Source organism: Amaranthus tricolor, chromosome 17 (genome assembly GCF_026212465.1).
Source record: "Amaranthus tricolor cultivar Red isolate AtriRed21 chromosome 17, ASM2621246v1, whole genome shotgun sequence".
In the NCBI taxonomy this organism is placed as follows: domain Eukaryota; kingdom Viridiplantae; phylum Streptophyta; class Magnoliopsida; order Caryophyllales; family Amaranthaceae; genus Amaranthus; species Amaranthus tricolor.
Genome location: NC_080063.1, coordinates 5,239,661 through 5,251,553, shown reverse-complemented (window position 1 = coordinate 5,251,553; position 11,893 = coordinate 5,239,661). Strand labels below are relative to the sequence as shown.

The 11,893-nt window shown below is 34.9% G+C and overlaps 1 protein-coding gene across 1 annotated transcript; it reads right to left on the bottom strand.

Annotated features, from left to right (window-relative positions):
• Positions 1-1,301: 1,301 nt before the first annotated feature.
• LOC130804735 (E3 ubiquitin-protein ligase APD2-like) lies at positions 1,302-11,893 on the bottom strand. The gene is made up of 10 exons (XM_057669289.1): positions 11,469-11,893; positions 7,995-8,101; positions 7,677-7,802; positions 7,422-7,512; positions 6,988-7,062; positions 6,750-6,832; positions 3,666-3,812; positions 2,807-2,879; positions 2,229-2,535; positions 1,302-1,777 (listed from the first exon to the last, which is right to left on the bottom strand). The coding sequence occupies exons 1-10, from the start codon at positions 11,734-11,736 to the stop codon at positions 1,702-1,704; spliced, it is 1,353 nt and encodes a 450-aa protein (XP_057525272.1). The 5' UTR covers positions 11,737-11,893; the 3' UTR covers positions 1,302-1,701.

The window sequence follows — 11,893 nt, the reverse complement described above, 5'->3', positions numbered from 1 at the left end:
TAAAAGGGACAAAAAAAAGTAAAAACATGTTTGCTCGTTTTTTGTTCGTTATTACTAACAGCAAACAAACATATATTAATTTTTTAATCCCTTTCAACATTAGGACATTATTTCCTTTTTTGTTCGGTGTTAGTAATAGCGAACAAAGAATTTTTACTTTTTATAACCAGTTTCTTTGTTCGCTATTAGTACAACGAACATACATGAACTTAGGCTCGGGCAAACAGACGCTTATATCAAACATTAAAATTTTCAAAAGCTTATTTTGAGAAATTTTTTTTAATAATAAGCTTATATTTTTCTATCTTTCTATTAAAAAAGCCTTTTATTTCAAATTGTCCTCTATGGCTTATGTAAGATTAGAATTGGAAAATTTCACATGGTAGCATTATGAAACGCCAGTGATAGCACTTTTGTAAGAATTTTTCACATGTTAACATCCAATTTATGCACTATATAACTGCCGTAGCATTTTCTGTTAAATTCTTATTAATTTCTGTTTAATTCACCATTTTGTAAGATTTTTCCACATGGTAGCATCCAGTTTATGCTCACAAATGTTTAATTCACCATTTTAAGTTTAATTCACCGTTTAAATGTATTAGTGCACTGACGAAGGTTAAAAGGACGACTTTTAAGCCATCATCTTCAAAAGCATCTTAAACGTAGTCTTGATTTTTTATCATGTATTAGTGCTTGAAATGCACTATTGAACTTTGATGATAGCAGTTAAGTACATATGTATCAGTGCTTGAAATGCACCTTTTTTGAACTTCATAATCCTTATTAAGTACATATGTATTAGTTCTTATGCACATATTGAACTTATCAAATGCACCTTTTGAATTATATATTAGTGCTTAAAATGTACGTTTTGAACTTTATAATGCCAACAATTTGAATGAAAACAAAATTTTTGCAACATTTGAGAACGTTGATGAATTAAACGGTGAATTAAATGTTAAAATGGTGAATTAAACATTTAAAAGCATAAACTAGATGTTACCATGTGGAAAACTCTTGCAAAATGGTGAATAAAATGAAAATTTGCAAGAATTTAACGGAAAATGCTACGGCAATTAGATAGTGTATAAACTGGATGCTATCATGTGAAAAATTCTTACAAAAGTACTATCACTGGTGTTTCATAAAAGTTTGGATAGAAATTTCCCATTAGAATTTTGTGAAAGAGTAGTTAGATCTTCACCAAATAAAAACCACTTACAATGTATGCGATAATTTCTCCATATTTGAAAAAAGACTTTTTTTTTGTGGGAAGGGGGATTGAAACTTTCAACTTCGAAATTATACTCCTTGATTTGATAATAACCCAATTAATGGTTTTGCTAAATACATTAAACATGTACAACAGAACCCAACTATCTGTACACATAATAAGGAAAAGAAAAATTACAAAAGAGAGGGGTTTGGCGAGGGTCAAACCACCCAGGCCCCAGTTTCATCATTTTCTCTTGGCCAATACTGTGAAATATGAATGCTCAATGCTTTACAAATTTTTGTTTAACTACGATGGACATGCATGGTACAGATGGTAAATGGTTAACCCTGAAAAAAAGTAGGCTTCACCATTCATCAAGAGTGCCCAAATGACAAGCAATTGATGCTTTCCCGATCAATGGCAATTGACAAGGCTTTTCAAATAGCCAGCTATATATGAGAGATTGTACACTAAACCCACCATCAGACAGTATATATCCTTCTAACCTTCTTCATTTTACGTCGACATATAGGACAGGTACCGGCAGCTTCAGCGATTCTGAGAAAATGGAATGAAAACAAGATTAGCATCAATCAAATAGCACGTTTCTAGTATATATACGTATACCCTATGCTTTCTTAGTTGGAGGGAGGGGGGGGGGGGGGGGGGGGGGGGGAATTAACACAGAAGCTGTTTTTCTAGCAAGTGAACTTAGGAAATTCAATTAACAAAATCAAATATTATAAGCAACTTTCTCAGGATGGAATGAGGTCACAATGAGAAAAAATTTTCTGTTTAACAGCGTAACCGCCACAAAAGAGTGCGAACAAATAGCATTTATTGAAGATGTGTCTGATTTCCCATCAAAAAAAAATGTCCGTAGATCAGAGTAATAACATTCTTGATACAAGGTGTAGACTATTCAGACTTTGGTGATAGCCTCCTACTAATGAATGAGCACTAAAAAGAACAAATTTATAGAGAAAAAAGAAGAAAGTTGCGCATATACCTTACTCCACATGCAAAACATGATGCACAGTGACCACACGGAATGAAGAAACAATCTTTAGGTGCATCAAAACAAATAACACAGAGTCGTCTGCATCCTTCTTCCAAGTCCTCTGGGGATTCCTCATCATTTTGTGACCCGGAATCATAAGAAGAACCCAAGCTAGAGATATCATCATCTTTTGGAGACAGCAGTGGAGCTCTCTCCGACCCAAAGTCGCCGGATTGGTTTTCAGCAACATCTTCTATATTACGTCTGATCCTATTCAAAAAGTTGAAAGCCCATAACATGATTGAAGTCATCCCACCTACATTCATAAACACCAGAAGTAGGAATTCAAATTTGCAAAGGCTTTGCACTACAATCATTCTTATGTACAACATTTCTTTTTAAAATTTTTGAAGCAGAGTCAATGATCATCCTAACTTGACGGCCTATATAAAAACTATAAACCTCAAGACTCGAACTTCTCCGATGTTTAAAAAGGAGGAAAATAAACAGCAGGACATTAACTATATTCTTTAGCAGAAACCAAACTTATTTATCAAAAAAAACTGAGAAGGAAATAAGGTTTCTACCTATACCAAGAAAATATGTCATCCAACGTGGTTCATAAGATAGTTTGACATTCTCTCTGCTGCTTCCAATAACCTGCATGTGTTGCCCGATGAACATAAATGCAAAACTTCATTGGCTTACGTCACTCTTCCATTAAAAATCATAAATCATGACAACAATCAAACAAAGCAAAATGAATGATGTAAACAGAACCACAAGAATTCGAACTCCAGGAGAACCCAAGGGCTAGGCTAGAGCTGTTGCTAGACGTAGATTCTCAATATTGGAGTTGGGGGTGGATGTTCGATTTGCAATTTGATTTTTTTATAAAAACAAATCAAACTAAACCAGAATTTCAACTAAAAATCAAATTTACAGAGGTAACCGAATCAGAAAATTAAAATAGTGATGGCAATGATGAGGAAGTTATTCTAGTTGGAAGCTAATTGATTCAATATGTATTGAAATAAGCTCAGCCAGTACCTCACTCAGAACGCCCAAACTCATTTTAGAAAGAACTCAAAGTTGATGGGTTAAAGGATGGATATCTATAGTAACCCAAATCTACAATGCATGTATAACTAATGGACACAATGTTCTTCAGGGATAAAAATAGATTTTAAAAATAAGAAGTTTTACTTATTAAGTTATTATACTGCACACTAAAACCCTTTTTACTCTTGTCACTCATCAACACTATTCTGTTAGTATAAACCCTATGCCATATTCTTGGCCGTTCAACTTTTTTCCTACTTTCATCAGCCTTCTACACAGTGATTAGTGGAGGTATGATCCCACTATCAATTATAGTTAGAGTGAAAGCCACTCGAAACCAATGTCCCTCCCACGAGTACACATATGTACAACCAACAAACTCACCTCTAATGGTCCTGGAGTAGTCAATACAGCAGCATTTCCAGCTGGGAAAGGAATCTTTAAGTTGCACACACCCCGAGTCAAATTACACTTGTAATATGAATCTGTAATTTTGTGCAAGGAAGACCTTATAGAGAGGTTGAGTTTGACCTGCTCAGCAAATCGACAACAGAACAATTACAAAACATTAACATTAAACTCCAAATGACAAAAGGAGGAAAGCATCACAGAATACAACTGGACGGAAGCAGAACTATATGGTGAGAGCCAAGATGACTTTTACTTTCATACGCCAAGAACTAGTATAAAATCTTTGGAAATATTCCACAAAACTACGTTTTAAAAAACACAATGTCAAAGTCTTAATGCCAAACATAAGATGTTGTTTCATGCACCAAAACAAATTACCGTAAGAGATCGTTGCTGACAAAAATTATGCTTAATTCAGCACTATCTAATACTAACCTCTCTTTTAAATTAAGTGACACCAACTTGACACTCTTTTCAGTCGTGTTTAGTAGTTATTTGTAGGTGATTAGTGAATCCTAGTTATTAGAAGCAGTTAGAAATATACTTGGTCAGTTGCTTTTAAGTTACTGGCATAGTGCAAAAATGCGGTAACGGTCGCAATCGTGGTAACGGAACGGAGATGCGGTAACGAGAGTGATACGTCATAACGCCTAAATATCAGTGAAAACCATAATATTCCTTGGTAAGAACCAAAATGAGGCTTTTTAACACCATTACAACGCAGGAAATATTGGTTCTTTTTTTGAAAACCTTGCAATGCGGCCGGTGCGATGCGATGCAACCTTGATCTCTAATTTTTAAAGTAGTGGTCTAGTGGAGGTAGTGGTTGTCATTCTTCCTTGTTTCTAGTTGGTTAGTTATTGCTATGTTAACATAGAAAAAAAACCGCGGATGTTGTCGCGATTGCGGAACCTCATGATGTTGCAACTCATTTCGCAGCCATTGCTATGTGAATGTTAAACTTAATAAATATTATTTTATAATAGTAACTTAAGTTTTCTAGAACATATATTTAAATCAAAGCTTATACTAGGCCTTTTAGAACCATATACAGTTTAAAAGAAAGATAATAATGACTAATATGTAAGAATAACCGATAAAAATGGTTGTTACTCCATCTCCATAATTGTAAGTGACATATTACAAACAAGGTTTTGCGTAAGCTCAAATTCCGTTACAAAGTGGTCATTATGTAACGTAACGAACTCAATTTTATTCCATGTATGTTAATGCCTTTATAAAAGCTCATTTAAGTTTGATAACATTCCAGTGAGTGTTATTTCTAGGTCTATGCATAAACCAACTATGCATGATCTCGGAGCAGAAAAAAAGTATCGTTCGATAAGTTGGTAAAACCGTTAATTATGGAATTTGGTACAGAAAAGGGTCAAATTTCAGGCTGCTTAGTTACACAATTAGTGACTGGCAGGCTGTCTTGATGATCGGAAAAGTACTTCAGTGGTGTTTTTAGTTTGGGGTTTGATGCTACCACTTGGAACTCAAAGAAACAAGACAAAGTGGCATTATCATCTTCAGAAGCAGAGTATGTGGCTTCTATTGTAGCTGTATGCCAAGCTATTTGGTTGAGGAGATTGCTAAGTGATTTTCAGTAACTACAAGCTAGTACAACTGAGATCTTTTGTGTAATAAAGAAAAAATTTCTATGACTAAGAATCCTTCTATCCATAGCAGGACAAAGCACATACAAAATTCAGTGTCATTTCATTCATGACAGTTGCAAGTGGAGCAGTGAAGCTGAGTTTCTGTGGCAGAAATGAGCATATCGTTGATTGCATGACCAAGTCACGTTCTGTTGTCAAACATGAGTACTTTAGGCATCAAATGAGGGTAATAGATTAGTATTCGACATACTCCTTCAATCATGTTCAGTGGTTATTTGTATGTAGTTAGTGAGTCCTATTTATTAGGAGCAGGTAGTAATATACTTGATCACATATTTAGAAAGTTACTGGTTTTAAAGTAGTGGTGTAGTGGAGGTAGTGGTACTTGTCATTCTTCCTTGTTTCCAGTTGTTAGTTATTGCTATGTTAATGCCTTTACACAGGCTCATTTATGTTTGACATTTTAACGAAAAATACAGTAGCACTTTTCCCTAGCATTATTATTGTGAACTTGTTATTCTATCAGTAGAATACCCAACATCTCAATCCCATAATATTTCAATCACAATTCTCTATTTAAGTCACCTACACTAAATTCTATCTTCTCTATCTTGACCATTATCTATGTTATTGAGAAGAATTGATCCAAGGTTTTAGTTTGAAAAAGAACATGGAGGCGAAAAAGAATATCGGAGACAAGGGGCAAGATGAAAGTGTAAATTTCGTAAGTGATTGTATAGAGCTGCCAAAGTTGATTCACAATGGTAAAGCCACAAAGAAGTGAGAAGGCAAAGGAGAATGAAGAAGGGGAAACTGGTCTTCCAGCTCACTTGAAGAATGTTTTGATTGAAATAACAACGATCACTCACCATGGTAGGCACACTTAATATGTATTACTTTCTTAAGTGATTGTCTTACCTAACATATTACAAACTTGAGTAAGAGAATCAACAAAAGACAGGAATTAAAATCTGATTGTCGACAAGGGTTTCATGACATCAGATTAGTAATTTTAAGCCTCTTTGGAAATAGCATTGAATATGAATATAGAGAGAATAGTTCAGCATATTAAATTTTTGCTCCCTTAAGAAATAAGGCCAAGTATTTCAAATTGGATCATCTTAATTTGAAAAGGGAAACAATTTTTCCTTGCTATCAAGCAAAATCTAAATATTACTGGCATTCTTATTTAGCAATTATATTTAGCTAGAACCATTACATCAAATTTCTCAACTCGTTAGTCATTACTATTCTCTACCTCTTTGGCCAGAACCCCTTAAACAAGATTTTAAAAAGAGTGATACAAATTGGTGTTGAAAGTTTGAAAAAAATTATCAGCATCATCAAAAAAAATTGCACAACCGGACGACAGTACAGGTCCATAAAGACAGAAGGGGCCATGTTCCATTGAAGCACAGTAATGTAGGAAAAATACCTCAACATCTTCAGAGTTGAGATTTCCGACAGCAACATAATATTCATAAGATCTTGAAATATCCTGTGTGATAGTACCACTTCCTGAAACAAAACGAACACAATGGCTTAGAGTGTCAAGTCAGGGGATAAAGACGTGACCATAAAAAACTCGTTGTTGTGAAGTAATTTTTAACTGCAAGTGTAGCTAAAAACTTCAGTGCTCGAGTGTAAGTAAATTATACACCGCTTAATCTTACCATGTATGACATTCCATGACATAGTGCTATCCGGATATGATGGGTCCTCAAGCCATTCAGCAAGTCCTTCAATCCCTGAAACAGAACAAGTCCAGTTCAAATCTTCTCTGCTTGTTCTCCCCCAGCCTCCTTTGGTCATTCCATGCCAAAGGAAATATCAGCATAATCACTATCCTAACGAAATTTAACAGTCCCTGTATTTTCTCCCTCTCCGAACTCCTAACGCAGCCCATCCAACCCCCAACCAAAACAATAAAGAAAAAATGACCGCCCTCACCAAAGAAAATGCTTACAGAGATTATATATACCACAATGCACAAAGAAAGTAGAATACGGAGATAAGAATAAATGGAAGTATATTTAATATGATTACTGAAATAAATATCGTCAAGTGTAATATTAAAAAAACTCTGAAAATAAAAAAGTATTCATACCTTTTGCTACAATGAGCAACAAAGACGAAGAGCTTTCCACATTGTATGATATATTAATTTGAGATCCCTTGTTCAAGAAATAAATCCATTCCTAGAGAATATGGATAAAAGCAAATACAGCAATTTAATCAACTGGGTCCAACAGCCAATAGCAGCATACAAACAGCGAAAACTTCAAAGAAGTATGAGAGGAAATTGACTGATGGTTGTATCCTGTTGTAATCAATTACAGGAAAAGTTTCTAGAAAGACATACCTTGTGAGACTCTGGTTTAACTGAAGCATTAACAGATTCAGACCACAGTTCAGTAATGTCAAGAGAAGGAGAAGTATACAAGCCATAAAGAACAGGAGCAACTTTCATATGCTTTGATGTTTCCACCTAATAATATAAGAGTGTTGTAAACATAAGAAAACCCAGAATACAAAAATTTGTTGTGCTCCAGTTACCAGAGCAAGCATGTGGTGAAGTGAGTTCATATAGAAGTACACCATTATAAAGATAGACAGAAATTATAAGCTAAAAAATCTGTTTTGTATCAAAAAAATTTCAGATGATTTTATAGTTCATTACCTTTAATGCATGTACAAATAAAGGGTTAGGCTTTAGCAAAATCGAGCTATATGGACCAAGTTGTAAATTTTCGGATCCAAAGATACCCATGATGAGGGTCATAGACACTGCAAGAACAACATTCTTCTGTCAATTAGCACATACAACAACATTTCATCACCCCAATGCATTGAATGGTTCACTGATGGGATTAGGGAGTTGGGGCTTGTAAATCAAAGAGGTTGTTCCCGATTCACCATTGATATCAAATGACACATGATATAAAATGTGGGAAATTTACTCATACATACACAAAGAGCGCGGGGGGGAGGAAAATACCATTAAACATGAGAGTCAAAAACAAAAACGTGGCAGACATAGAGTAAAAACAAGGCCACATTGCATCGCATCGACCGCGTTGTTAAGGTTTTCGAAATAAACGAATCGATATTTCCCACGTTGTAAAGGTGCAACAAAACCGCATTTTTGGCCGTATCAAGGGATATCTTATGGTTTCAACCGATTAGGCGCTAAGATAACCGCATCACTCCCATTACCGCATAGCATTCCATTACTCCAATCGCAGCCGTTACCGCAATTTTACACTATGGTGGTAGATGACGGTTAATCTAAAAACAATTTCATCATTTCTTGCCTGAGTCAATTACATTATATTCGAGTTCAAATCTCTATCACATAACAAAGTTTATGTTTAAATCTTCATTTTTAGGTAGGTACACAAATTCTATAACAAATCCATAATCCGTACATCCCAACTACAGATGTACAAATTAGTACACTGCAGCAAGCAACTCAGAATAGTATTTCGAGGAAGATCTTTCTTCAATCACCTAATGGATTTCATAGAAACCCAAAAAATGGTATCATGTTCCTCTTGATTTTGAGCCCTTAGTTTTAAAAAGCTCGCGTAGGTGCCTCTAAAGCTAGTGGCTTGGGCAGTCAATAGGTGCAGCACCTTGATAGAGTTGGTTGAGGCAAATTCTTATGGTGAGTGCTTTAAAGCACTTTTTAATGTCTAAGTCAAGCGCCTTTTGATCTTTCTCTCATTTATTGGAAACTCATTGTGTATTTTTTCTATTATTTTATTCTTCATTTCTCACCTCTTTTCTTTGATTCTCTTCCTCTTTGGGTTTTCCAAGGTTTTATTTTCAGAGCTTTAAGTTTATTCCCTGAATTTTAGGGCATTTCACACCCAAAGGTCCTAGGGCCTAGTAGGCTCTAGGGACCTTTAGCACATTAAAGCGCCTCAAACCTTTCAAAACTAAGCTTGAGCCAACAAATATTACTCACAAGAACTCGGAAATGTGGCAGTATACAGTTCAAAACATTGTACATATTTCAGAACAATGATTTAGAGGTAAAAATTACAAATTTTGATGCATCAAAAACTTTGTTGCAATCTCAAATTTATAAGAGGCTGTTAAACCATGAAAGACGTTAAACTAATCTTGTTTCTTTCATCATAGAAAATTGTAGAGAAGTTTTCGAAGCCTCGAAAGGTGTGAAAGCTATGTGCAAGTGCAACTAAAGAAATGAGTTTCATACTAATCATTTCAACTTCAACACATTTGGAAAAATCTTCCAGGAGATCAAAACCTAAGAAGAAATTATGTGAACATAGAAAGAATCAAAATCCATATAGGACCACACTTCTACAACAATGCCATAACTTAATCCCAAAAGATTGAGGTCGCTCCTTCATTTCAATTTTCAACCAATTCAACCTATACATCTAAACCCTTTATATTTTTATTCACACCTAACCCCTACGTCATCTTCGGGCTTCCTGGCACTCTTTTTAGGTCCCTGAAATTTCAACTTTCTATCTTCCCTATCGATTCACTAATATCTCATCTTTGCACATACCAAACCATCTTAAACAATTTGCATTTCCGCTACTCCCATCTTCCTAATATAATCCCTTCTAAAAATATTGTCTTGTTATTCACTCGGATTGAAATCTATTTTTTAAAAAAATAGTTCAATGATTTTCGTGATATGTCTTCCTAGAACTCTTTTGGATCTTTTGAAACGAATGAACAATATGAGACAAACAAAGATCAATGTATCGCAAAAGGAGACTTTATATTTAGGCATTAACAACGGCAGGCAAACAACATACCAATCTAGGATTTATGTTAAGCTCAGTGGAAAAAGAAGATTAATACACTATTATCAATATTAGGACAGATTGTCTAAGCCAAAAGAATGAGTTCCAACGGTAATATAGGAAACAAAAGCAAACAGGTAACATAAAAACGTAAATAAGAAAGGCTCATGGAAAAAAGATTTCAAATCAGAAATTGCATCATGATTCAAAAATGATCCGATATTTCAATGTTTCATTTGAATCTAGACATGTACCCATCTGCCCATATGTCAAAGCAACATGATTCATCAAGTATTATTTTGCAAGTGATAAAGATTTATCTCACTACTACAATGATTTCACAAATAAATAAGGAAAAAACATAAAATATATTTATATAAATCGTGATTAAGATATTCTGTTAAGTTGGATAACATATGAACCAACTTTCTTTGAGGTGATGATGAACATACCAACCAACTCAGTTGAAAAAGTCAAAAGGGGTGCTCGAATCCTGTCTAACAATTTCCAATGTGATTCTGAAAATATACAAGTATGCTATCCTAACTCCAAGTAAAGAAGGAAACACACCACATAAAAAACTTCTGGTGGGTTCTCAACCATGAAAAAAATATTTGTCACAGGAATAACTTTAGAGGGCACATATTTGTGGTAAGCAAAAGAATCCATGAAGATTCAAGAAGGGTTGAGTACAACTTTTTTTGGCCAGGGTATCAAAAACCAGGCAATCATAATTCCATCTATCTAATACCTTCCAGAAGCTAACAGAACATAAGTTGTCATGATCAAACAAGACACAATATCATACCACAGACTATACAAGATTGTTAAGTTCCTTAAGCTCCAAATGTTTATTTTGCAAGGTATTCAAATATAGAAAAAAAACATTGATGGTCGTGGCTCCGAGCAAGTTTGATGAATTTATCTCATGGAAAAGCAAATAAGAGTAAAGACTAAAAATGAGAAAACTTTATCACTCAATGGATACTCAAAGTCCTCAATAATAAATCATTAAAACTCATTCATTTAGTTTTCAAGAATCGCTTATCCCCCAGCTTTTCATTCGTAGGTAAACAAAGAAACTAGGTCATCATCACATCAAGAGTATGGTCAATAAAACACTAACCAAAAATGCAAATCACATTATCATCACAAAACAAATAGTCAAGAGTAATCTATATAATTGCATATCCACATACAAAGCTGCTTATACACTAATCAACGATCCAAAAGGCTTAATTTACAATCAATACCAACTGATAAAAAGAAAACAATTGAATAAACAAAATTCAACAATAACAACATTACACAAAAGTACCAATTGCTAATAAATTGCATAGAATAAATATAGAAAAGGAAATTACCAAAGAACCAAAATGTGAGAATAACAATAACACAAGACAAAGTATCATCAGTAGGCGGATCTTCTACACTGGAAGATGGAATCTGGCGGTGTGAGTGTCGAACACGGTACGACATACTTGATTGCTGCTGCACAAGCTCCGGCGAATTCACTGCTCTTTCCTCCGACAAATGATCCCGTAACCTCGAAGGACCGCCAGAAAACGAACTTGACGGTCCTTCATCGTTGGACGGAGATATAGATGAGGTAATTGGGGAAGCGTCCTCCATGAGAGGAGTATAGCTTGGTGGTTTGAAACCCTAGGAGAGAGAGAAAAGGGGTAGAAGGAAGATGATGGATTTTGCGTGTCGTCGTCAGTTGCAATTGGGGGGAGTGGTAGTTGATGTCAAACCTCCATTCAGAGCGACCGGCCGTTAGATATTTTAT

What these genes read in the sequence shown, in the direction of transcription:
- LOC130804735 (XM_057669289.1), bottom strand. Translation starts at nt 11,736, where the DNA reads ATGGAGGACGCTTCCCCAATTACCTCATCTATATCTCCGTCCAACGAT. An exon ending in TATTTGTACATGCATTAAAG is followed by an intron (nt 7,803 to 7,994) that starts GTAATGAACTAT and finishes TTATATTATTAG; the next exon opens with GTGGAAACATCAAAGCATAT. An exon ending in TCAACTCTGAAGATGTTGAG is followed by an intron (nt 3,813 to 6,749) that starts GTATTTTTCCTA and finishes TTTGCTGAGCAG; the next exon opens with GTCAAACTCAACCTCTCTAT.